The 27,936-nt window shown below is 39.1% G+C and overlaps 1 protein-coding gene across 1 annotated transcript in view; it reads left to right on the top strand.

The window, feature by feature from the left end:
* Positions 1–2,348: 2,348 nt before the first annotated feature.
* asic2 (acid-sensing (proton-gated) ion channel 2) overlaps positions 2,349–27,936 on the top strand; it is a 160,618-nt gene continuing 135,030 nt past the window's right edge. Inside the window, exon 1 of the mRNA XM_017458691.3 lies at positions 2,349–4,720. Coding sequence (XP_017314180.1) covers positions 4,052–4,720 — 669 coding nt within the window. The 5' untranslated portion in view covers positions 2,349–4,051. The remainder of the gene's footprint in view (positions 4,721–27,936) is intronic.

Below are 27,936 nucleotides of genomic sequence, written 5' to 3'. Positions count from 1 at the left end.
ATGCTCAGGAGTGTGACTGCCTGTCTTCAATTTAGTTCAATTTAATTCAGTCCAATTCAATTCAGATTATTTGTATAGCGCTTTTAACAATGGGCATTGTCACAAAGGAGCTTTACAGAAATATATAAATTCAGGATATACATTTTACATTTATAACCAGAGACTATGGTGGCAAGGAAAGACTCCCGGAGATGATATGAGGAAGAAACCTTGAGAGGAACCAGACTCAAAGGGAATCCATCCTCATCTGTGCAATTATAAATAATTCCCTACCTATACTGTAACTGTGCACTACATGGTCAAACAGTGCAATTGTGTAACCAGGAAACATGAGTACAGAACTGTTCATGGCAATTGTAGCCTAAGCCTTCATATCAAAACTGTTCATATCAGTTGCAGACCAAAGATATCTTCATGGTTTTTCTTTTGGACCATACACAGTAATCTTACTGATCTTTAGGCTGTCCATGTGGGGCCATCCTCAGCAGCAGTGAGCGAGTTCCATATGATGAAAACTCAACCAGAAGTTGGGCATCAGGATGGGACGGGCAGGTCTGGAGAGCATGAGGTGTCAGGATCATTGGTATCTCAGGAATAGCATGTGTAGTTCGACAGACATAGAGAGAGAGAGAGAGAGATAATTAGGTATGCTAATTTTCAGGTCATGGTCTTCCTTATTATGTATTGTCTATTTTATATTCTATACTATATTGGTCTAACTCCATAGCGAGTAGGCAGAGTTACTGATGAATCATGATCCAAAATGAAGAAAAAGGCAAGGGTCTAAACCTGGATAAGTAGGAAAGACATTGACACAACCACATAGAAATAGACAAACTAATTTGAAGTAAAAAAAAAATAGTACACGGTGAACACAGTCAGGCAACAAACCAATGACAGGGCAGGAGTGGAGACAAAGGGATAAACTGTGTGTAACCCTAAGTCTACTCGTGCCACAAACTCCATTTCCCATCCTGCATGCATCCCTGCGTCCACTTCACAGCACGATCACAGCCACAATTTAAAAGGACTTTCAATTCACTCACACATTGCGAAGTATACGCTCCATTCCTCCACAGTGTTTGTGACTATAACAAGTCTGTTTATCGCGCTGCTTGTGTTTGTTATTGACCTTCTTTTGTCCAGTGTTTTTTGAGAGTGTCTTGTTTTTCATATACTATTTTCTAATCGCCAGACCTTTTGTCTGTTTCTTGATTCAGATTTTTGTCCACATTTTGGATCGGTCTGCTTGGATCTTAATAAACATATTTACCTCAATTGCATCTGTCTGCCCGTTCCCTCACGTGACACTGTGAGATTATTATTATTATTATTATTATTATTATTATTATTATTATTATTAGTGGTAGTAGTAGTTGTATTGTTATCACTACTATTATTATTATTATTATTATTATTATTATTATTATTATTATTATTATTATTATTATTATGATTATTAGTATTATTAATGTTGTCGCTATTATTATTATTATTATTATTATTATTATTATTATTATTATTATCATTATTGTTGTTATTGTTGTTATTATTATTAGTAGTAGTAGCATTATTTATACTATTTAACATCATCATTATTATTATTATTATTATTATTATTATTATTATTATTATTGTATTTTAGCTTTGTTAGACTTCTTAGATTCTAACATTCATAGTTCTGTCAGGTTTATAGCACTCCTTAGTCACAACATTTACTAACTCCACCATGTTTAATGACTCGGTTTTTGTCATTTTTCATTTGTTTCCGGTTGAGTGTTAGAAAAACAGGCTTTTTTTTTTTTTTGTATCACTGTAATAGCCTTAACAGCTCTAGGCTGAGATTGGTTTAGATAAAAGTGTCTGCCGCCTCAATAAATGAAAATATGAATATATATATATATATATATGTGTGTGTGTGTACTACAGAGCATCGGCATGGCACGCACTGGGAGCAGCATCTATTGTTGTTGTTGTTTTTTTTTTTTTTTTTTTTTTTTTTTTTTAATTATACACCCGAAAAATGTATTGTGACGACACATTACAAGAGATCACACTAAGTGCTATGGTACTCTCTTCCATTCTCCCTCAGGTGTCTAAATATTTAAAGGCTGCTTATCTATGGTGTTGATGTCTTCTCTTCATCTCCACTAAGATAGTCTGTATAACATGTATGTGTGTGAAAGTCATTTGTGCTTCTGTGATTTAGTTTTTGGAGGAAGTGAAAATGGTGACAGAGAAAAAATACATAAGAATATATAACTAATACAAAATAGAGGTAAAAACAGGACAGAGGACTAAATAGACACCGTGGAAAGGAATTGAGTGTCGGAGGGAGGGAGAGAGAGAGAGAGCGAGAGTGACAGACCATGTGAATGATTGAGCGATGGAGTGACTGGATGAGAGAAAGAGAGAGAGTTGGCACGGACAGACGCTCTTGCTGTGTGAACACGGACAAGAGCAGGAGGAGGAGAAGAACGGTGGAAACATACTGACAGAGAGCGAGCGAGCAACACAGTGCAGCAGCAGTAGCGGATCAGTGAAGCACCAGAGCGAAGATGTGAACACACACACCAGGACAAAAAAGCTACGAACACCCACTTGCATCGCTTTGAAACAGCAAAGAACGGAGCAAGCTTGAAAGCAAACAGAGGACTCCATTTTGATTGACATGACAAGGAGGTGGGGCTTAAAGGCAAGTTGATGAATATTTGTTTTCCAGTGTGAGGTACTGAAGTATGGGAGCATGATCATCCAGAGGAACATGATCATGACTGAAGATTGCTTCTGATGGTCAGGAAGTAAATGACAAAAAAAAAGAGAGCAAAGGAAGAAGAGAGAGCGTGTCAGAACAGATTTCACATCAGCAGCGGTCAGCTCTCTGCAGGCGGTATGTGTGTGTGTGTGTGTGTGTGAGCTAGCGTGAAGTGCAGCCTCCCCTCTCACACTAGGCAGCTGTCCTCACTCGCTCACTGGAGAGAGCAGCCGAGGAGCGAAAGAGTGCTGAAGGAGAGAGGGAAAGCGAGAGACCAATGGAACAGATGGAAGTGAGAAAACAAACACACAAGCAGCAGGGGGAAGCCGGACAAAGGGACTCTTAATGAGGATCAGCGACTGACAGAAGTGGCACCGTGGGTCAATCTGTGGGGGACACGTAGGCGCAGAATCCTGACCGAGGAAACGGCTGGACAGAGCGATCACAATCACAGACAAGACGGATGGACAAAACAGTCTGGACTAATAACTCAGCATCTCACTCTTCCTCTGCTCAGTGAGCTGGTACTAAGCTACCCTACACTTGTTTTCTATTCATCTCTGTCTCTTTTTTCACCCTTCAAACTTTCCATCTTTGCATCCATGTGTGTATGTCCATGTTCGCGTGTTAGCATCAGCGCTTGGTCAGAGGCTGCAGGCTGTCCTTCACCAGAGTTAAAAAGAGACACAGTTCCTCAGGACGTGCTAAACAGATGGACTGAATGAAAGATACCAGGGCAGAAAGAGGGAAAGAGAGAGGGATAGGATAGAGGTGTTGCCAGGGAGCTGAATCTTCTGTGTTTTAAGTAAGAACACTAGATCGTGTGTGCTTTTGAGCACCAGATGAGCTGCCATGAATGCACTTTGTCACGTCAGTGATCGAGTAATGTTATTAACTGTAGTAATAAACATTAAACAGCCTAGTGATAGAGATTTACAATAAACGTGAAGAGGTTAACAATGGTTTAATCACTGGAAGGTTCTGCACGGCTCCTGGATCAGAACAGGGCAGCTGGAGTTTAGTGGTCTGCTTTTTCTTGATGTTCTCCTGAAAGAAAGAGACAGGGGTAGCTTAGAGGTCATGCTGGAACCAGCTGTCTAAGTGAGCTAACTCCTCTCGTGGTGTTTTAACTGTTAGTTGATCTAGTATCAGGCTTCAGAAAAGCTGCTGTGAATCAAACCTTCACACATAATGTCAAATTGAAGCATCAGCGAATTTTAGAGCAGGGTAAGTTTTTTGGGCATTAGTTGTGTTGGTTCATTATCCTTTGGGCATTCTTTTGCTGCCTGCTGCCCCATGATTGCTCCTGGCACGGCACCCTGGCTAGGAAATGAAGCCGTGCCGTGTGCTGCTCTAGCAACACTGTGGACATTCATGGCTCGGGAATTCCCGCGCCCTCGCCGGTCCTCATCCTCGGTGCCCAGTCAAGTGCCCAATCGGCGCCGCTTGCCCCTGGCACTTCGTACCCGCCTGCATGGCCTGCGCCATGCCTGCTCCCCAGCCTCTTCACCAGTTCGTAGGGCACTGTGGACACTGGCACTTTGCACTGCGCTGGGCCTGCTGCTATCATGGTCCTCAAACCGCGTGCTGCACTGGTTGGCTTTGCCCACGGCTACCAGAGTGCACACGCAATGGGCACGCCAGCTTGACTTTCCCACCATCACTATCTGCAACAACAACCCAGTGCGACTCCCGCAGCTTACCAAGAGCGACCTGTACTTTGCCGGGCACTGGTTGGGCCTGCTGCACGCTAATGGGACTGCGCGCTCTCTAGTGCTTGAGCTGCTGCTTGGTGAGCGTCTTGCTTGGTTTCGCAAGCTCTCTGACTTTCGACTCTTTCTCCCGCCACGCCGCTTCCCAGGGACGAGCCTCGAGTTCCTCGACCGCCTCGGGCACCAGCTGGACGACATGCTGCTCGCCTGCAAGTATCGAGGAGAACCATGCGGTGCTCACAACTTCTCCACTGTGAGTTTTTCTTTTTCTTCTATGTTTGTTCCTCCACCCTTTTTCAGGTTTGAGGTCATATCGCAAAGGCAGCTTCTTCTTGCTTCTTGCTTCTGCTGTGCTATTCAGTTCTTTTCTTTACAATGCATTGTAAAGTTTATTGGGAAATGCCTAATATGCCTCACTCCAGCACTTCTAGACAAGCTGTAACTTTCATCCAGTCCTTTGTGACTCTTCGTTTTACAGTAGTGATCATTCATTTTCTATGTACATGTGTGACATGCCGCCATGATTTCGTTACGTTATGGAAAAAATAACAACGCTTAGACTGAAGTAGCAGAGATTGTTGGTGATTGTACAGTTAGCTCGCTAATGTGCTAGCTCACTTGGTAGTGCACCCCTGCAGGAGCGGGACTTTTAATCCTGTGATGATCTACTAAATTAGTGAACTATAATATTGGCTTTCGCCTCACTTGTAATCCGCTAGAGGTAAAAGCATCTGTGAAATGTAAGATATAAATGTAACTGTGACTTGTATGTGGCCCTGCTTGTGTTTTGGCTTTTCCTTTCTGTTTCTCACCACCTGAGATACAGAGACAGATGTTTTCTCTGTACAACTGTGAAGCTATTCTGTAAGTGTGTGTGTGAGTGTGTGTGTGGGCAGGTGTGTGTCGGTTGCTTAGGGTGTGGTGCATCAGCTCATCTTTTTTCGCTTTATTTATTAAAGAAAATCTATCTAAGCTTAGTTCAGGCTCCTCGCATGACCTGTTAAACACTCCCTGAGCTGAGCGTTGTGACAACCAAAGGCCACTCGTCATGCACCCATTGTGTTGGTGTGTCTCCTCATCCTTAGTACTCCTGTCCTAATTGTTGGCATTCAACCAATTCTAATCTGTGAACACGCTTCACACACAAACACACACACACACACACACACACACACACCCGTCCTATCATTTAAAGTTGCACAAGACCTGCAGTAAGTAACCTCCAAGATGGCCAGATTCTTGAGCAGAAGCATCCAAGACACTTCTTGTCAATTGCTATAATTGTCAAGACCACCATTATTATACACAAACACTCGCGTTTAATTGTTGAGAAAATTTTAGAGAGCCGAAGTAAAGGAGAGTAAACCCCACCTCATCCCACCCCCAGCCCATTAATTTATAGATGAATAAATAAATCGCATTAATATGATATATAAATAAGATGTCAAACATTAAATAGGGCTCTTTTATTTTGCTCATATGTTGCTGCATGAATAAATCATTGAATTTACCAGTACGGCTTAAACCATGGTAAGTTGTCAGTTTATAAAATAGCACCTGATCCAGCACCTCCTGTAGTCTAGCATTAATATTTTTTTGAAATATATATATCATGCCCTGAATCATGGTCTTGAAATTATAATGTGTGGGATGTCGGCTGTTTAATCATGCTTTTAATTCACTAATATACATCGCTGAATTAATAAGATAATGTTGGCGTTTGTTAGTTAAGTGACCATGGTTTGAAGGTAAATCTACTACGCTTACAGCCTATTTTTTGTTACTGTTGCATATTGCGGTTACGTCAAACTGTCAGGCAGGGACTGCTCCTCGCTCAAGCCGAATCAAACCAGAAAAATGTGCTCAAGCCCGTGGTCAGGATCGCATGTCACTGAGACACGCCTCTGTTCATGGGAAACGTCACCCCATGTCCTCCACATGACACCGGCGAGGGAAAGTGGCTAATCGGGCCCAATTTGGACATTTTCACTTAGGGGTGTACTCACTTTTGTTGCCAGCGGTTTAGACATTAATGGCTGTGTTTTGAGTTATTTTGAGGGGACGGCAAATTTACACTGTTACACAAGCTGTACACTCACTACTTTACATTGTAGCAAAGTGTCATTTCTTCAGTGTTGTCACATGGAAAAATATAATCAAATATTTACTATATATATATATATATATATATATATATATATATATATATATATATATATATATATATATCTAATAAGATATATATAGTATATACATATATGTGCGTGTGTGTATATATAATTTTATATAAAAGCGAATCTTGATAATTGAAATATATCTCAGTATCCTATTCACACACACATTTGCTTTTCCCCAGACTGAATGGCTTCCACATATTCTATTTAAATGGTCACACATTTATTCTTCTAACACAGTGCCGCCATCTCTTAATAACACCTGATAATGATTCCATTAGTATGTGTTCTCTATGTGCTTATCCTTTCTTCTTCCTTACCCCTTTTATTCAATAAAACCTCACGATGAAACCTTTAAATGAAACTCTATATATTTAATAGAAAACATAAGACGGTGATGCTCCTCCAGCTCCTTGTTCCGGGTCTTTTAAGAGAACTTTGTAATGTTAGACTGGCCTTCAGTGAAACTTTAAGGTAACTCAATTATTAATCTAAACGTGTTGTATTTGTATCTATACTGTATGATGATTGCCTGCCGTGTCCATCAGCATCTGAGAATAGACAGGTTGAATTTGCTTTAAGGTGGTATTGGATTAGTGATAATCCCAGAGCCTGGAGTTCTCCATCAGGACGTCTGTGTGTCCCACCTCTCTAATTCTGTGTCATCCCTTCAGCTGTGAAGTGTTAGCCAAAGCAGCTTTTAGCGAGTGCAGCAAAGCAGTTACGTGCATCTGGTGTCTATTCGAAGTAAAGTCTCTGAAGTGTGTAAAAAAATAAATAAATAAATAAATAAAAAAAGTCATCAACAGTGGGCAGGAATATACATTTAGACAAATTGGTGTGAAGAGGCAGGCTGAACCATCCGAGCCTTTGAGAAACGGGAGATCTTTTCCCGACACCTGGGGAGTGCAAGGCATAAATCCAAAGCGCAGCTCTTTCCATACTATCAGATCAGAAGGGTATAATGGAGCTAGGATTGATTTATCAGTGCAGAAGTTGCATCAGACTGTAGGACAGCACTCTTCAGTGAGTGCGTCTGTTTTACATAGTGGGAAACAGGAAAAGCTGGTATAAATGAGCAAGCAAGGCTAAGCCAGTCTATGTTCCAAACTATTCAGACATCAATTAGTGTCTTAAGGTGGATTATTTTTATCGCATTAAGTGTAACCAGTACCAACAAGAAATATCATTTGAGTGCGGTTGGGGTAAATGGTCATCAAATCTAATGACTAGGTAATTCGTTTCCTCAAATTTTTGGAGTTAAATGAACTTATCCGGTTTTACAGTGTAGATACAAATAACCGTTTCCTCCATTCAGGTTACTTTTTATATAATTAGTCTAGACACGATTTCGCAGAGGGTTTTTTTTTTTGTGTGTGTGATTGTTGCAGCCAATAATGTTTGGTTTATCTGCGACTCTTTTAAAAAATTTGCTTGCGTTTTATTTTGCCGAAAACTACTTCAATTAGCGTAATGTATTGTAAATTACACGGGGATGTTTTGCATGGTGTTTCACAGTGATGTTTGTTGGTAAATGAGACCTTTTTATGAGAGCCGTACTCATGTTCGACACACGGGAATCAAAGAGGGCTTTGTGATGATGTCACACGGCGTGTTGTGACGACACCACATGACTTGTCTCGGCCCAAATCGGCGGTAATTTTCCAGAGGGACTGCATAATTATTAAGAAGTCCTGTGCACAGTTTTGCAGAAATGTTCAATCCGGCAGCTTAAAGCTGTACTCGTTCTGACTTTTGACACCGTATTTCTGTCACCGATAATTATTTGTGGCATGGCTAAATCGCATGTGAGTTGCACAGGGTGAGAGGTTAAACTACATCTGATAAATGTGCTCCAATGAGCTGTTAGAGGTCATGACAAATTTACGTCATGTCTAGTTAGCATGGTCAGCGTTTTTTTTTTTCATTCAGAACATGTGGAAGAATTCATGATGATGGTCAAATTTCGCTTTTTTTACCCTTTGGAACTACTGTACAGCAGTTGTCTTTGCTATCATCAGCGTCGTGTGGTTGCTCGGTAACCACATTCACATGCTGTAGGCTGCACACAGTGAGTGACCAGCTTGTTTCACGAGTTTGAATCCATTGCAAACTACGCTGTTACTGAGAGAAAGAAAGAAAAGAAAAGAAAAAAAAACAAAACAGGTAGGTCATGTAAGCAGTAAACACTGAACAGTGGCAACAGCATCCTCTGTGTACACTTTTGAAGCTTCTGCACTTAAAAGTGTGCATCATGGGGTATATGTGATTTGCACCATCATGTTGAGAGATAGATACTATTCCAATAAGAACAATCGTCAGTAGTTAGTTAGTAAGCCCAGCTTGTGAATGAGTCAGTTTGAAATACTGCAGCTACACTGAAATGGTAGAAAGCCTGAAATCTCTTTAACCTGATTGGTCAGAACATCCAACCATCCATTGATTTTCTGTACCGCTTATCCTACACAGGTTCATGAGGAGCCTGAAGTCTCTCGCAGGGGACTTGGGGAACCATTCAGGGGACACCCTGGATGGGGTGCATGCACACAACCATTCACACACTACAGACAATTTGGAAATGCCAATCAACCTTCAGTGTATATCTTTGGAATGGGGGAGGAATCCAAAGTTGGTCAGAACATTGATTCATTTAATTATAGGTCTAACTCAATGTGCTCACTCGCGTTTCTTTTTGTTGTTGTTTTTGTTTTTTTCCCTCATTTTGATGTATTTATTCATTTTCATATGATACATTTTCATGTGATTCATTTACATGTGATTCATTTACATGTGATTCATTTTCATGTGATTCATTTACTGATTTGCTTCTCTTTAAATCCAGTTTTAAACTGTGATTTACAAAAGTCTTTCCATTTTATTACTTGCCACACTGTATAAGATAACCCCAGTAAAATTACCTGAATTCTATAATATAATTTGTTCACCACGTTAGGTTTAAATCCTCTAAAAACAGATTCACAATTGACTAACATTACTCCGTTCCAGTTCACATCCTTCAAAGCATTGGCATGTTTTGTTTAGCGTTTCTATAGTAACAACTCATCCACAGGGGCTCGTATGGAAGACGCGCCACATAAACTAAGTGTAATAATAAACTTCATGCATGTAGTTCACATACTTAACATACATCAGGCGAGAGAAAAAGAAGAAAAAAAAAAAGAGAGAAGCTCTTAAGGGAACAGCTGTTTACAGCTTCTACGACGTAAGCGATGACAACAACCAACTTAGTCTCGTAAAATATGAATTGTAAAAATCCAAAGGTTAAAAGGTGTGAATCGTCATTTCTTTAATGAATTAAAAATCGCAATCATCGGCAAGCCACTGTCGTCTGAGAGAAACAAACCACCTCGGACATGCTGTTATAGGAAGATAATCTCTAGTGTGACGTATTTTCCAATAACAGCACAGTGTGTTGTATTTAATTTCGTACATATCATACACCTTAAATTCTCCTCTTGTATATAAAATAAAAATAATAAATAAAATAAAATAAAAAATAGTAAATAAAAATTTAATATTTAAAATAAATGAGAAGTTTAAAACAAGGTATGCACAAATCAGAGAAGATGATTGCTATTTCTGTTTTTTTTTTTACTTCTTCATAAATAAAGGTCATTTTTTTCATTTAGTCTTTGTTATATAGCTCCAAAAATAAAAAATAAAATAATTACACTGAAAGCTGCCTCAGCAGAAATGCATATGTAAGTAGCGAGGGAGCTAAAAACAAGCATTCGATTAGTGCGCAGAAATCAATGCTCACTTTATATAACATATATTCTCTGCGGTTGATTTATTCACTCAATACTCTACTTGGGCACTTTGATCCTACTGTTCCTGGCCTAAAAATTCCCATAGCAACTAGAAAAAAAAGGTCGAGCTAAGTGTTAAGACAAAGAATGAAGCTCACCTCCTACAGAAGAGCAAGACAATCATGTACAACCCATTTTGAGAAAACCTGAATACGACTTCATAAATGAATAAAGTGAAGCATTTTGTTCTGAACCTTTCAGCTTTGTTTTCTTTAAGAAATTATTGAAATTTTGGAACAAATTGACTTATTATGGACTACAGTGATTAAAAACTAAACAATAAAATACACGGTCAATCTCTGTACAATATCAATGAGCAATATTCAATTCAATTCAATTTTATTTGTATAGCATTTTTTTTACAATGGAGATTAACTCAAAGCAGCTTTACGGAAGCATATCAACACAGGATAGAGATTTTAAGTGTGTGGATTAATCCCAGTTGAGCGAGCTGGTGGCGATGGTGGCGAGGAAAACTCCCTAAGATGTTAGGGGAACTCCCTAAAACTCAGAAGGGAACCCGTCGTCATCTGGGTAACAACGGATAGTGTGATAGTAAAGGAAAGTTCATTATGGTTTAATATGAAGTCTGTTTGTTGAACTAGTCCACTGTTCACTAAAGGAGCCCCGAGTGCAAAACTGCATGTTGTAATTGCAGTCCCGGGGCCTTAGGAGCAACCGTAGTCCTAGCAACCACAGAGAGAACGTCCATGTGGAATTGGAGTAGATGAGAGCTCCATCCAGAGGTAGGGCATCCGAACGGATCGGGCAGCTCCGGAGTGCAGAAAGGATCAGGATCACTGACATCTCCATAAAATCACGTGTGGCTCGACAGAAGGAGAGAGTCAGAGGGAGGTAAAGAGAGGAGGGATTGTTAAGTAAGACTGTCCTTAGGGTAACAGAAAGTCTTCTCAGGGTAGGCTTGAGTAAACAAATACGTTTTAAGCCTAGACTTAAACACTGAGACTGTGTCTGAGTCCCGAACACTAATTGGAAGACTGTTCCATAACTGTGGGGCTTTGTAAGAGAAATCTCTTCCCCCTGCTGTAGCCTTTACTATTCGAGCTACCGGCAAATACCCTGCACCTTTTGATCTAAGTAGGTGTGGCGCATCATAGAAAACCAAAAGTTCGCTTACAATACAGCCATACACAATGCATTGTTAACAATCCTGCACGCGTTATGGAAAGAGGAGTTTCTAGTTTGTGATTTGGGGTTCTTCAATAAGAAAATAAACATAATACTATAAGTAAGTCATAGCACATGCCGGGGTGGTGTGAAACCCCTATTATTTTTTGCATAAAACAATACGATGTGTTATTCCACTTATACCACAGCGATTTGCTTGTTTAATTATAATGAAACAATATTTAATAATGTTTCATTTATTGCAGAATGACACCATGTTTCTTAACGGTTCACAGGTATTTTTAATATCGCGAAACATCTCTGAGACAAGTTAGTTCATGTTAGCACTTATGTTATAGCAACAATAAACCCCACACCTTCTTTCCTCTCTCTTATTAAAAAAAAAAACAAAAACAAAAAACGCAGTTTGTAATTTTATTAAGAAACTGGAAAGCACGAGCCCCTCAACCCTGAAGACTTTTCTGTGGTGGGAAACTTTACAAATCACCACTAACACTCAAAGATTCTCACTAAACGTTAATGAACTGTCCCCGAGGAAAAATCTCCACCACATCAACGATTCTATATTTTTCTTCTTCTATTTTTTCGGCTTATTATTTATCTTCGATTATGTGGAGTGTCCGCTGTACAAATCCCTGTGTTTGAGCTGTTATTATTAAAATGAGCGCATTAATATGAAAATATCTTGTGGTGTAAATGTGTATAATTGTAGTAGCAGGCCGTATATTCACGTACAAACGAACTACAGTCTATCTTAAAGGTTTAGCTGGAAATAAACAAGTATGTAAATATCCTTGACAATCAGCAGCTTCGATCATAATTAGTCAGCTTTTTTTTTTTTTTTTGCTGCTGCTATTAATGCTACATTTTTGTCTCTAAACACACAAGCTACCATTTACGCAAAAGACCTAGAGATTAGGATAACACCGAAGGCAAAATAAACATCGCAGTAGAATACTGTTTGTGTTTGTTTGGCGGATTGAAATTATTTCACTTAAGCTAGTGTTTATCGAGCAACTAGCATCGAATCTTTTTGGCGAGATCAGATTACACTAACAATTTCACCAAGCCAACACTTTGATAATCAGATTTGGTCACAGATTAATTAAGATTATAGCATACTAATTAACATGAACAGTTAACTCACTAGGAACATGATTTGAAGTGATTTTGAGTATTTACCTTACTCTTACTCTTCCTTGCATCAGATTACACTGTGGACAATAATCTGGATGCCATCTGTTTAAGATTAAATTTGATTGGCGCTTACTTTATTTTATTTATTTTTTATTTTTTTTGGAAGACGATTTAGGTTCTTGCTCTCTATCACACCGTGGGTACGAGTAGAAACTTAAAGTCAAAGTTGTACCCTCTCCAAGTCACTGAGTGTACTGGAGTACTTTTTCTTCTTCTTCTTCTTCTTCTTCTTCTTCTTCTTCTTCTTCTTCTTTTTTTTCCTCGTCAGAGCTTGGCAGAATTTCTCCAAAGCAGAAACACACAGGTCAGGAGCAAGGACTAAGTCAAGTTTCCCACACTTCATGATACTGATGTGAACTTGAGAACTTCAGGACTCTATTTTTTTTATATATATATATATATATATATATATATATATATATATATATATATATATATATATATATATATATATATATATATACAGTATATCATCCAGCAAGGGAGCAATATGTTGAACCTTGAGGCAGATGAACTACAAAAGCAGAAGATCACACTCACTATCAGACAAGCACGGGAATCTGAGGCTACAATGGGCACAGGGTCACTGAAATTTGGATAGATGAATACTGGAAAAAGACCAGGCAATGTGTTTTTTGTTTTTTTGTTTTTTCTCCAACTGTCCGGTTATAGAGATCATGTTTCCACTGTAGCCCCAGGTTCCTATTCTTGGCTGATCGCATTTGGTCTTCTGCTGTAGCTCATCCACCTCAAGTATCAATGTGTTGTGCATTTTGGGATGTTTTTTTGGTTATTTCAGTTACTGCAGACTCCCTGTCAGCTCCAAGCAGGCTGGCCATGCTCCTCAACAAGGTGTTTTCGCCCACAAAACTGTCTACACACAGATTTACGGTGCATGCGTTCCACAATCTTTTACATTTACTTAACATTTCCTCACCTTCACTGCTTTACAAAACACCCTTTCAGATAGATCCAGTGATTTATATATGATGTGTGAACTTGTCATGTGAATGACAAAGATCGAAGTACGTTCAACTCTCATCTCATTCAAACTTGTGTCTTATTATGATAGTTAGCTACACATTAGCTGTTAAATCGTCCGGAGCTATCGGGGTGAGTGGTTGGCTGCTTGGCAGTACTCTCGTTTTTATCCCTGGACCAATCCAAGCTGAAGGTGAGCAGAGTTCTCATCATGTTTACTGTCAGAGTTCAAGGCAGTGAGTTATTTCTCCAAGGACTTGTTTGCGCAGTTAAGTTTTTGCTTAACTTAATAATGTTCATTATATTCTGGTCATTAGTTAGTACATAATGGAGTCTACTGTATACATTTTTGAAAAATGTAAATTCTTAAAGATTTGTATGGAAATACACGCACATTAAGAGATTTAATCGCCCGAGCATTCATACATTCATCTTTTGTAACTGCTCTATCGTGGTCTGGGTGAAGGTTGATCCGGAGCCTATCGTGGAAACACTGGAGGTGAGGCGGGAATACACCCTGAGTAGGAGGCCAGTCCATCCCAGAACACCACGCAAGCACACATTCACACCTAGGGGAAATTTAGCAAAGTCCCCCGTCCAGGAGTTTGGGAGAAACTGGAGAACCCGGAGAAAACCCATATGGACACAGGACGAGCGTGACATTCTGTACCCGATCTTAGGATTCAACTGGGGACTCTGGAGCTGTGAGTCAGCAATGCTACCCACTGCACCACCATGTCGTCCTGACCTGAACTTAATGTTTATTACATACTGTATATTTAGTGCATTAAGTTTTATTTCTGACTTTTACCTTTTTGGTATATTACTTTTTTTTTTACTAAGGCAGTTTTGACCTATACGATGTATAAAAGTAGTCCTTGTGCTGCTAGTATTGTGGAACTGAATACTAAGTTTCAGACAAGCAAGGTCGTCCTTCAGCACATTCTACACACTTTCCAGTCACAAATAAACTAGAACATAGCATCCTTCTAAATCAAGTACAAGTAAACCTCAAGTGGTTTTGGCATGAAATATAAATGCTCTTTATATTATATATTAATAAAAATGCCTTGCTCTGACCAGGCCTCAGAGAAAACAACAGGTTCAGGGTTCAGAACTACGGGAAACATTCAAGGCCTTAGTGCAAGCTTCTGGAAAACCATATTTTTCTTTTATGCAGTTTATTGTTTGCTCGCTCTGGCACTGAGGGCAGCATAGCTCTGAAAATCAACCGGGAACCTCAGCATTGATTCTGCTGCTGCTGAACTTTAATTTCAAACCAGAGATACTACTGTTAGATTTGCAGGAGTCTTTTCTGTTCCTCAGGATATTTTTGATATAAAGTCATCAATGACAACTCGGGGAAAAAAAAAAAAATAGTATACGGAAATAAATCAATAACATGAAGACAAGACTCAGACTTACAGTAATAGATGAGTGATAAGACAAACTAATAGGGTATGTGTAGAGAAACTAATCAAGGGCTAAATACAGGACTGATAACAGGCCAATGACAGAAGAGGGGTGGAGACGGGATAAGAACCAAAACAAAAGCACATGGAGTACAAAGAATAACAGCTTTGCGGTTTATAAGTGGTGTTGTGATGTCTGTGGACTATTGGTCCATGGTTAATAGTTAAAAAAGAAAGAAAGGAAAAAAGTTAAAAAAAAAAAACTTCAATGATGCAGTGTTTTGTCCAGGTCTTTGTTTGACTTTGAATGGATAGATGGAATGGATAAATTGCTGAGGCTGTTTGGCTGTAACTTGCAAATTTCTACTTTCCAGCTCACTCTTAGTACAGGGGAAATCCCTCAACACACCTCGCAGTGCAGGAAATTTTCATTGATCAATATTGCTCTAAGCCATCCCCTTAAGACAGAATTTGTGATTAAGAAAGACCTTCTGCATTGTGGGATGGATTAATAAATCTATTACAATAGTCACATTCACAAATGCCCCAGAGCTCTCATTACTACTCCACTGTAACTCTCCAGCATTAAATAGTGAGGTGCAATCAGTCAGCTTTAGAACCTCTTAGACTTTACCGAGCACTTGCATCATTTTCTGAAAAGTGTGTGTTGCTCCGAGGCTAATAGGAATCCATCTTTGGACTCTCAAGCTAATGTGTTTTCTGTTTTTGCTTCAGAGGTGCTGCGCGGAAGCAGCATAGTAAGAAGGAGTCCCATTGCCTCGGCATCTCATGGACGAAACTACTTGATGAGAGCCATGCAGCTGCTAATTAACCAGTAATAGAAAAGAATTACAACACACAAGGCCATAGTCAGAGTTGAGTTATGCATATATAATGAGGATTTAATGCAGAAATTGCACACACTGGTCTTAGTGCTATTCAGTGGAATAAATATGGAATGCTACCTCAGGCTAATATTAAGTACACAAATAAGACTATTAATTAATCAACAGTGTAGTAAGTTTTTTGACATTAAAAAAAAAAAAAAAGCTATTTCCGACAGTTTACATTTTCTATCTCCTAAAATTTTCAGGTTTAATGGCAAGCGATTCTGCTTAAAGGCAGCAGTCTAGATGCTATTTTACAAAAAAAAAACACACCTTATAAAAAAAAATAATAATTCTGCCAACCTTGGAAGTGTGAACTACTTACAGGTTGTTTTTGTATAATCTGAATGAGATGCCCAGGTTACTAGCGTAACCTGATTCTGAATACTTTCCCCCACGTAAATATTAACGAAATGTTAGGACTCCAGATGCCAACTCTGAATACGGCCCTGACAGAACCGTGAAGCTAACCAGTGAAAGCAACACGGTGAAATCCAATCAGCTAATAAGAGAAAGGGGATCAGAGAAAGGTTGGTGAACTAAAAACAAACTGGAAGAAGCTCGTTTAACTTCACAGAACGCAGTCTCATCACCGGGTGCCTTTTTTCTTCAGTTCTTGTTTAAGACGAGACGAGCGCCTTAACACTGTTGTCACACTTCCCTTCCTTCTTCTCGTAAAGCAATGTTTTTGCAGATGAGCTGTCTGTGTCTAGAAGCTGACGCCAGCTGATTGTTTGTAGACAGTCACTTCACATTTCACGGCAGTCCTAGCCAAACGCAGCAGTGACTGACAACAGCGTGCGATAAGCGATCGTTATAATCATGAAAAGCGCATTCTGTTGTTTTGTTTCATAATCACTGCTAGAAGGAAGTATTACCACAACAACAATAGGTAAACTGCCTGGATGTAGAAAACCTCTCAGGCTGTAGCTATTATAACTCTTTAGTATTAACAAGCATGGGAAAGGATTCTTGTGAAAGCTTTTTTTTTTTTTTTTTTTTTGCTTTTTTTTAAACAGGAAATCTCTGAAGGTTGCTTCAATTAATTTCCTCCCCATTAATTATCAGGTCACCTTGAGTCAAGGAGTCAGCTTTATTACTTGATAAGTATTGTCTTTATCACATTGAGCAAGACTTCGGCATTGCATGTACAGAATGGCAAAATTATCCTCTTAATACTCTCCACTTTACCCAGCTATAATGATTACTTCTACGAGATATATATGTATGTGTATATATATGCGCATATGCTCAGCATGTAGGAATAATGTCCTGGGGAAAATGATTATACTCTGATAAATTTGCATTCAGGCTTAACAGTGAAGATGGAGCATTTTATCTTAAAGATGTTAATAGCACCGTTGCTTTAAAGTGACTGAGTGCAGGGAGGTAAAGAATACTGGTGGCACAGCACTGCAGATTTGCATTGCAGTGGCCAGGCGCTGTAGTAATCAATATTTCAAATAGAAGAAGAAGAAAAAAAACAAACACTTGAACCTCTGCTTGGGCAACAATGATTAAAAAAAAAAAAAAAGCTTACTGTGCATCTTTAACATAAGACAAAGACTAAGGACGGAGCATTGCTTCTTAATGCTCTAATTAATGTTTGTTTTTTTGTTTTCTTCATCTAATGATTGATCGTAGGCCATCATTAGTAAGAATGCAGCGATTGTTTAAATGTAAAGAGCGGAATCTAAGGAGTGAGACGAGACGAGAGGTGTCTAGATGAAGCACACATTTGACATAAGCACATGATATGAATTTCATACTGCTACAAAGAAACAAATAAATGACAGTTATATTACGAACCACCACAAACAACACCACCATCAACATTAACAACAACAGTACCACTACCACCGCAATAGCATCAACACTATCTCCACCACCAACAGCATAATCACCAACAACACTACTACCACCAACTTCCATCACCTACAACAATACTACCACCACCAACAATAATATGACTACCACCAGCAGCAACAATAGCAACAGTACCAACAATAGCAACAACAATACCACCATCAACAACAACACTACCACCACAAACAAAACCAACAATGACACCAACACCAACAAAACTACCACCACCACATACATCAACACCACCAACAACAACAGCAACAACACTGCCACCACAAACATCATCACTACCACCACCAACAACAGCAACGCCACTACCGCCAAGAACACCATCAACAACGTCACCACCAACAACAACAGACACCAACATCAACAAAACTACCACCACAACAAACAGCAACAACACCACCACCAACAACAATGACACCACCACAAACATCATCACTACCACCACCAGCAACAGCAACAGCAACAACACTACTACCAAGAACACCAACAACAACAACGTCACCACCACCAACAACAATGACACCAACACCAACAAAACTACCACCACCACAAACATCAACACCACCAACAACAACAGCAACAACACTACCACCAAGAACACCACCAACAGTACCACCAACAACAACAATAATAATAATAAACATGGGGTACAATAACACTGTGCATATATGGTATCGGTTCACCTCTCTTCACATCCTCAGAGGGAGGAAATGAGAAGAAACTCTGGTTATTGGGTTAACAACAAAACAGTCATGTGAGATGTGAGAGACACTGCTGGGAATAATGGACAGAACAATCAGGTGGGTTCAGGGACATATACTGTATGAATGACTGGTGCAGCTGGTTATCTTCTTTTTGGTTGTCCTGTAAGGCCGGGCTGTCCAATTTAATCCACAAACAGGCCCAGTGTGCTTACAGGTGTTCAGTCCGACCTCTGCAGAAGCTACACCTAACCCAACTCACCAGTTATCGGAAAACCAAGACCAATTGATTAAACAAGTGGAATTAGGTGCAACTCCTGCCTCATTGTGCCTTTTGCAGATAAAATTGGACACCATGCCTGAGGCTTACATAATTCCTTACCATTCTATAGCAGTTAAGTCTTTCACCTCAGAAGTACTGTTAAACTCTGTAAGGTAGGACCATCTTTGTTAGGTTCAAGTAAGGGTGTAAGGAAAGATTTGGGGTATCACACTTGGCTCTGTCGGTTTATTGAGCTTTAAAGTCTAGTGTAGCAGATTTTAACTTGTACTTTACAGTAAGACCAGTCCCCTACATGACGCCAAATAAAATTTGACTATAATCTCATATCATTTTAAATATTATACTAAAGCTTAAAACGTAGACTTACTAGACCAGAACTGAACTACTGGACTATTTTGCAACAAGTCTCGACTACTATGTTACAGTTTATTCCACAGCATTGTTGAATTCTTGATTCTGATTGGTCAGAAGGTGTTGATTCATTTTGTATAACAACAGCACTTATCAGTTCTATAGTAACGGCTCATTTACAGGGACAGTCTCCAGTGTCAGCAGCAGATTCTTGGGAAAGACTTGCAGTTCTTTGTCTTATTAAAAGAGAAGCTGGTGGTGAGATAATCCACAGCGTTAAATGTTCTTATCACTGGCAAATTGCCGTGGTAAAAGAGGACTCAATCACTTCAGGACATGCACTTATAGGAAAATAATCAACTTTGGGTGGTAATAGTAATTTGGTAAGTTTGTGAGACCTGTCATTGATTGATTATTTTGCCTATATATTTTCCTATGATGTTCCTATAACAGCACGCCTCGTTGTGTTTTATCCCTTTTCTAATAGATCAAGATAATAAAATATGCCAGCATTAGTATACCAGAAGTTAGTTATATTAATTAATTCATTATAGATCAAGATATTTTGCAGATAGATGATTGAAGTGTAGAATTTAAGAACAATATAAGCTCAACGCCCCGCAGAAAAAAAACATTTTTTTAAAAATAATTTTGTGTGTGTATATATATATATATATATATATATATATATATACACACACTACAAAGATTCTACCAATCATTCTTAAGATATGCTAATGAGAATATAGCATGGGTGCACAGATGGATGGGTCAGACGAACGGACAACCCAAAAACGTAATGCCTCCACCAATTATCAAAACAAAGATTTGATTAGATGATCCACCTACAATATTTTGTACCATATAGTATGTGGTAATCTTGTGTAATCCTAATCAATCTTAATCAATGTCTTCACTTCTCAACTCCGTAACTTACATAAAATGTATTGATAGCTTTGGGGTTTTTTTTCTTCTTCTTCTTCTTCTTCTCCTCACTGTTCTCCTTCTTCCTCTTCATTTTCTTCTTCTACTACTTCTCATTCTTCTTCCCCTTCATTTTCTTCTTCTACTTCTTCTCATTCTTCTTCCACTTCATTTTCTTCTTCTACTTCTTCTCATTCTTCTTCTTCTTCTTCCTTCAGTTAAAATGTGCAGATCATAATTATCATTTGGCTTCTATCTATGTGGACTGCCTTGCTCAGCCTCACAAATAATTGGATGCTCCTTCAGACGAAAATCTGCCTTTATTTAACATCACAAAGTATTCATCCCTACAAATGGCCAGTAAAAAAAAAAAAAAAAAAAAAAAAAAAAAAGAGAGAGAAAAAAGAAAAAAACTCTCAGCCTCTCTTCCCTCTGGCTTCTATACAACTTGAAACGTATTAATGCAATGCCACCACACGACTCGCTTTGTTTTCATTTTCTTAACCTTCTTCGGTGTTTGTTTCCGTTCTTACGGTCCGTATACACTCAGCATATGCACTTCATTTCGCTTCAGCCAGCCTGGATGTGGCTTGACCTTTCAGTCCTGCTAACTCAATTCCAGCTGATCTTTCGCCATCTGTGTTTGCAGTAGGGCTTATCGACAGCTTGCCTGGTTGCCTTCCGTGTCCTTGAACCGAATCTTGTATGGCCGCTCTGCTTAAAAATATCATATGTGACCGGTGAGATCTGCTATAGAATTTGAATTCTGATACGATTGGCAATGTTTTCTGCGCCAGAGTGAAATTTAGCTGCTTGCTTTGTAGGTTTTCATGAGACTTAGACATAGGAAATGATGCACTCTCCTCCTACACTGCACAGATTTCTGTATTTGACTACACACACACACACACACACACTCAGACATCCTGCTCTGCTTCTACACTTGCCACATAATTTTATAATTCACGCCTAATGCTGATACGTACAAGCCTTGTCACTCCTCGTTTTTTTTTCGCTTCCTTGAGCTGAAACACAGATCTGTTTTCAGTGTGTGTATATCCCTGGCTGCTCTGTTTTTCTGTAAGATCACATGACACACACTCGATGTAAAAACAGTCATCTTCAGTGATTATTTGTGCTTTGATACATTTACATGAGTAAGTGAGAACACACACATACCCTCAGGGTCTCTATAGAATAAACAAAGCAGTGCTAATCATGCGTATATTTATGTGGACGTGGGTTTGTTTGCAAGTACTAATCTGCATGTAATTGCTCAAAACTCAAATATGGAAATGTTGTCTTTGTGGAATATCTGTCTATATACGATACATGTGTGTTCAGTTTAGCCTTACTGTCTTGTTACTTGGTTAGGCTAAACATAAAGCTAATTTGATGTTGACATTGTTCTTAATACTATTTAGACTGGTTTATAGTCAGCTCTCTATAGTCAGTTTTAATAACAAATGCAGTCTTCACAGGTGAAACCCAGGGCTCAAACCAAGTGCTATTAATTGTTTAAAGAGAACCTATTATGCCCCTTTTTACAAGACGTAATATAAGTCTCAAGTGTCCCCAGAATGTGTCTGTGAAGTTTCAACTCAAAATACCCCACAGATCATTTATTATACCGTGCTGTAAATGCCCCTTTTTTCAGTGGAAAGCATGCTGTTTTTGTGCGTGTCCCTTTAAATGCAAACGAGCTGCTGCTCCCCACCCCCTTTCCAGAAGAGGGCTGTGCCGTTACAGCTCGTGCTTCAGATACTACAGCAGCTACAAATCAGGAGAACTAATATGACTGACACCGTAAATACGAGTTTTCAGCCCTATATGTATGAATTATACAGACAGTAAGATGTTTTCGGGTTAAAAATAAAAATGATGACACAGCTCTGGTCTCTGTGAATACAATCTGAAACAACGGTAACTTTAGCTGCATTAGCCGTGGAATTTGCTAACAAACGTATTCAGAAAGGGAATTTGCAAACATTCAGAAATTATGTAATGCGATACTTACGTCTTCTAGATATGAAGCTGGATCACGAACAGTTGGTATTGATCCATGCTTGAGAATCAATTTTTCCAGCAAATCCTGCTTTGTACTGATCCTCGTTCACAAAGCAGTCTGGTGTAAAATAATTTGAACAAACTTACATGAATTTAGCTATTTTTTGGGCACATTTCCCTCAAAAATAAAACTACTCCACTTGCGTCTTCAGTGGCACTGATGCCAGGAGCACATGAAGATTTTATGTTCATTCTTACAGCCAACAACAGAACACTTACAAAGTTTACGAAGTTCAGATATTCCTCGTATTACTATAGCTGCTCCAGCGCGGAGAACATGGCGGACTGTGTGCCGCTCACTCAGGGGAGGATCTATGATAATAGTGCAGAGTCTGTCAGCAGGCGTGGGCGGGGCCTGTTCCACTGTGACGTCACATTGGATAGAAAACCTGAATGAATCATTTTGAGACACTGTTTATGATTTATGGGGAATATATATATATATATATATATATATATATATATATATATATATATATATATATATATATATATATATAAAAAGGAGTGGGTGGATTTTTACCATTATAGGGTGGTTGTGTACACACACTGCTGACACACATTTATGTTCAGACACCATGTAAAAGTGAATTTTGCATAATAGGCTCCCTTTAAGCAGTCAATCTGTCAGGGCACACCTGGACAACAGTAAACACCTATCAGTTACATGCTCCAGTAATTTTGATCACTTGAAAAATAGGTGGGTTCAAACAAAATGTTCGAAGTTATTTAACACATCTGGATGTAAATTGAGAGCTGAAATTCAGCTTTTGATCTTAAACCCAAATGTCTTCAGTGTATAGCAAAGACAAAAGAATTGGCTTCACCGTTCCAATGAGTTCAGAGATGACTGTATCAGTGGTTCTTAAAGTGGGGTCCACAACAACCCATGAACCATATCTACAAGATTTTAGAAACACTGATGAAAATCCCAACCCACCATTATCAAAGGTATTAGAGTTATTTTTGAGTTCTTATAATTATCATTCAATTTGAATTCCATACCAATGGAATTGTTCATTAAGGATCTAAATCTACTCTGGATGTCCTCCATAAACATTCTTCAAAGCAATATCAGTTGTTAAGCATGAATTAGTCCGAGGTCACGGCAAGCCTAGAGCCTATCCCAGGGAAATAGAGGCAAAAGGCACGGGACATGCTGGACAGGGTGCACACACTCACACACGCAATACGGACAATTTAGAGATGCCAATTACTCTACATGTCTTTGAATTTGGGGAGAAAACCAGAGTACCTGGAGGACACCCCACGGGATGAACATGCAGACTCTGTGCACACAGGGCTGACCAAACCCCCGATCCCGGATGCGGAAGGTAAATGCGCTAACCGCTAAGCCACCTAGAGCTAAAATATTACCGTATATTTAAATGTTCATGAAATTCAAAAAAATTGAGATCCCTGTCACTGATTCGTTGTTTAAAAGAAAGATTGACACATGATGGTGTTTGGATGTGATTTGTTGCTGGTACACGTTAGATGTGTGTGCATTCATTTGCAAAAAAACTAAACAAAACAAAAACAATCCAACATGTATTAGACTCCTAATAATCTCATGATATTGAACAAGAAATTGCATAAACTACAAATCCTGGTAAAGGATATTGCAGTCCGAGTTGTTCTGACATTTTTAAATCAATTATTCGCTTATATATGCTCATTGTATTCCCTATACATAATGCATGCCATTACATTGGTGGAATAAATACCTCATTGAAACACTGACAGGGTACTGAATAGCTTTCCCCCTCTGAGGCTTTCTATCTGGCAACACGTACTGTATGTTATGCGCTATTTAAACCCATTTATTTAAATCTGCTGCTTTACATGACCAGTAGCAAACATCTTTATGTCTCAGAGAAAGATACAGAAAGACAAAAACATGCACAGACATATTATGCAGTTACGTTCCAGTGGGGTATTTATTTATGTCCCGGAGAGGGTGGAGATATAAGTAGTTCCCAGTGAATCCAGGGTGTTTTGTTAGTGAAATTTTTGGTATAAGGATTCCTGCTCCAGACTAACATAACTGTTACTATGTGCCTCTGATATACTGACCTTCCAAATCTTTATTTTCCTCATGTCTGCCAATGTCTTATTGGGTGTTTTCACACTTGCGCCTTTTGAACGTGTGAAAACTGCTTTTTGAGCCAGTGTGTGGTCCTGGAAACTCAGTCTGGTGTTTGTTTCAGATGAATTAGGGTGCACGGTGGCTTAGTGGTTAGCATGTTCACCTCACACTTCCAGGGTTGGGGGTTCAAGTCCCACTGTGTGCGGAGTTTGCATGTTCTCCCCGTGCTGTGGGGGTTTCCTAAGGGTACTTTCCTCCCCCAGTCCATGCATGGTAGGCTGATTGGCGTGTCCGTAGTGTATGAGTGTGTGTGATTGACTGGCACCCTGTCCAGGGTGTACCCCGCCTTGTGCCCGATGCTCCCTGGGATTGGCTCCAGGTTCCCCGTGACCCTGAAAAGGATAAAGTGGTAGAAGATGGATGGATGGATGGGGTTTCACATTGCAGGTCTCTAGATGAAAGAGAAGGTCTTCTTGTTTTCATTATACAACGCGGAGTAAAGAAGACATTTACATGCAGCTTTATCCTGTTGTTGGAAGAATGTAAGTTCGAGTCTTGAAGATGCCACTGCCATCCAAGGGAGCAAATTGCTGTGGTGGGAGAGATTTGATCAGTGTCACATGTGAGTTCATGTATGTGCAAGAGGGCAGGTAGGACTTTCATCCGAGTTACGCTGACCTGCGGCACAACATGAGAAGCAGTTAAACAAGTTGCAGTTGGCTGGTTTCATGTGTCTCGGAGGAAGCATGCGTTCACTCTTTGGTAGCTGTTGTAGAAGGCTGGTGGGTAGGAATTGGCAGGTGACCAGATTGTTGAGAAAAATTGTGTGGGGAAAATAGTTTTTTCCTGGGATTAAACAGCAACAAGGCTCAGCATGCTCTAGTAGTCCAGGAAATTCAGACATTAGAGTGTTCATTAAGTACCAGTTCATTAAGTTCCTTCTAGCTACGCTCAGCTATTTCATCAGCTAAGATATAAAGGTATACTTCATACAGTACATTTCTCCCCTCTACCCTTCATTCTTATCACAGCAGTAACACTCACTTGGCAGTGTGTATGTGTTGCATATGATGGTATCATGTTTGGCAGTGGTGCAGTGTGTTGCTTTTTTTCCACACTATCTAAATCAGGTGTGTTAAAGCACAAAGCGTAACACACCTACGAAACCTTCTCTGTGCTCACTGAACTATGAAAAAAAACTCAGAGTTGCAGCTCAGAGTTTGAATAACTCAGTCCTGAGCTTGTCACACCCAGTGTTACTGGGCAAAAAAAAAAAAAAAAAAGCATCAGTCTGCATTTAATTACACTAACACTGCAATGGGGCATGACAAGTAGAATTAGAGAGAGGGAGAGGGAGAGAAACAGAGGTAAAATTGTGGTTTTCTTTGGAGTAGTTTCACACGAATAAGCAGACAGGCTTGCTTGTTAAAAGGATCCAAAGAGCTGGATGAAAATGAGCTTAAATGGCTCTTTGCTTACAGCAAAACCTGTCACCATTTTGTGAGACTGCAGGACATAGATGGATATACAATTCATCCTTGATGTCAAGCACTGTATGTACTAGAGGTCGAATGATTTCAGGATTTTATCGATACCGATAACTAAGTTAATAAACAACTAACGAGATAAATAACTATCAAGTTACCTGTCGATAAACGAAAAATCAATAAAAACATAACACTCAAAGTAAAATACAGTACTTAAAGTATAGTACTTATATACCCATCCATCTTCTATACCACTTATACCTGGAACCTATCCCAGGGAGCATCGGGCACAAGGGGGGGTACACCCTGGACAGGGTGCCAAGCCATTGCAGGGCACAATCACATACACACTCATTCATACACTACAGACACTTTAGACACGCCAATCAGCCTACCATGCATGTCTTTGGACTGGGGGAGGAAACAGGAGTACCCGGAGGAAACCCCCGCAGCACGGGGAGAACAGCAAATGCCGCACACACAGGGCCACGGTGGGAATCGAACCCCTGACCCCGTGGAAGTGTGAGGCGAACGTGCTAACCACTAAGCCACCCTGCGCCCTTTTATTTATTTATTTATCTATTTATTTATTTATTTATTTATTTATTTATTTATTTATCTATCTATTTATCTATTTATTTATCTATTTATCTATTTATTTATTTTAGATTGTTTTGTGCTAAGAATAGGTAGGTAAGGAATAGGAATTTAAGACTAGGTAAGCCTTAGATCACGGGGTCGTCAACTGTCAAAACGCAAAAAAATAAATAAATCAGCAGACCAAACCAAGCATGTGACAAATACTGTATGTATATTTGTGGAAAAAATAATATAATAAATAAAAACCTGCTGATAGAGCTTGTTTTTTAAAGAACAAGAGAAAACCATCACTTTTTCTATTGCAGATCTATTGTTTTGGACAACCACATGCAATATGTAATTTATTTCACTAGAGGCAGCTCGTAATGTGACAACATGGTTTGTTTAAAAACGTTGTTTAAAGGTGATTACACACATTTATTAGTCCATCGCACTAGTCAAAGGTGATCATGTGCAACAGCACAGCAACGAAACACAACATAACCACTTCAACTTGTCTTATTAAAACGCATGACCTATTGGTAATTAATGGTTAAGCATTAACCAGTAAATGTCAGTCAGGTTAGTTGCCTATACGGACCTTTGTAAGGATAAATTTTATGTAGACGGACCTTCATGAACTTTTGTTAAATCTATAGTCTATACTGATACAAAAGAGAAAGGAACACTTGAAGGGAATTTCATTTCCCACCTCTTTTTCTGTTGAGAGAAAAAAAGAAAAGAAAGAAAAAATAGTCCAGGGTAGTTTTGTGATTTATTAGCTGTAGCACCTCTGTGTAACCCCGTCAAGGATTATTTATTTATTTTATTTTTTCGTACTCAGTATATTTATACAGTATTGGAGAATAGATATTCTGACTGAAGTTATGAGGGAGGAGGAAAAAGATCTTAGGTAGGCAGATTTTGGCTTTCTGGTCTGTTTTTTTTTTTTTTTTTTCATTAAAACTAGAAAGAAAGAAGGAAAGAAAGAAAAGTTTCAGCAAAGGAGAAGGGTGAGGCCAAAATATCAAAACAAATGAAACCAAGCTTAAAGCAGGCAAACTGAAAAATCTCTGAAAAAGAAAGCAGCATAAATCAGGTAGGTACATGGCATTCACTCCTGGTTGGCTGTGCAAGAAATCAGAGAAGCGGCTTATTTCTAACAGTTCGCTGGCTTACATTGATTGCCTCCACTCACAGATACTGTACTTGATTTGATTTGCTTTATTTATTTATAAAGCACCAATAAGGACAACAAAAGTTGAAAAATAACACAACAGTAGTGCCATTGTGCTGTACAAAGCCAGGTACAATTTTGGAAATTTATAATGAGTTAAATGCCAAGGTAAAAAGGTGAGATTTTAACTTATATTTGAACTCATGTAAAGGAGGTGGCAGATCTGACAGACAGAGGTAGGCTGTTCCATAGGCTGTTCAGGCCGTGTTTACACTAGTGCGTTGTTGTTTTAAAATGAAAACGACC

Source organism: Ictalurus punctatus, chromosome 2 (assembly GCF_001660625.3).
Source record: "Ictalurus punctatus breed USDA103 chromosome 2, Coco_2.0, whole genome shotgun sequence".
Taxonomy (NCBI): Eukaryota; Metazoa; Chordata; class Actinopteri; order Siluriformes; family Ictaluridae; genus Ictalurus; species Ictalurus punctatus.
This window is presented reverse-complemented; position numbering and strand designations above follow the sequence as displayed.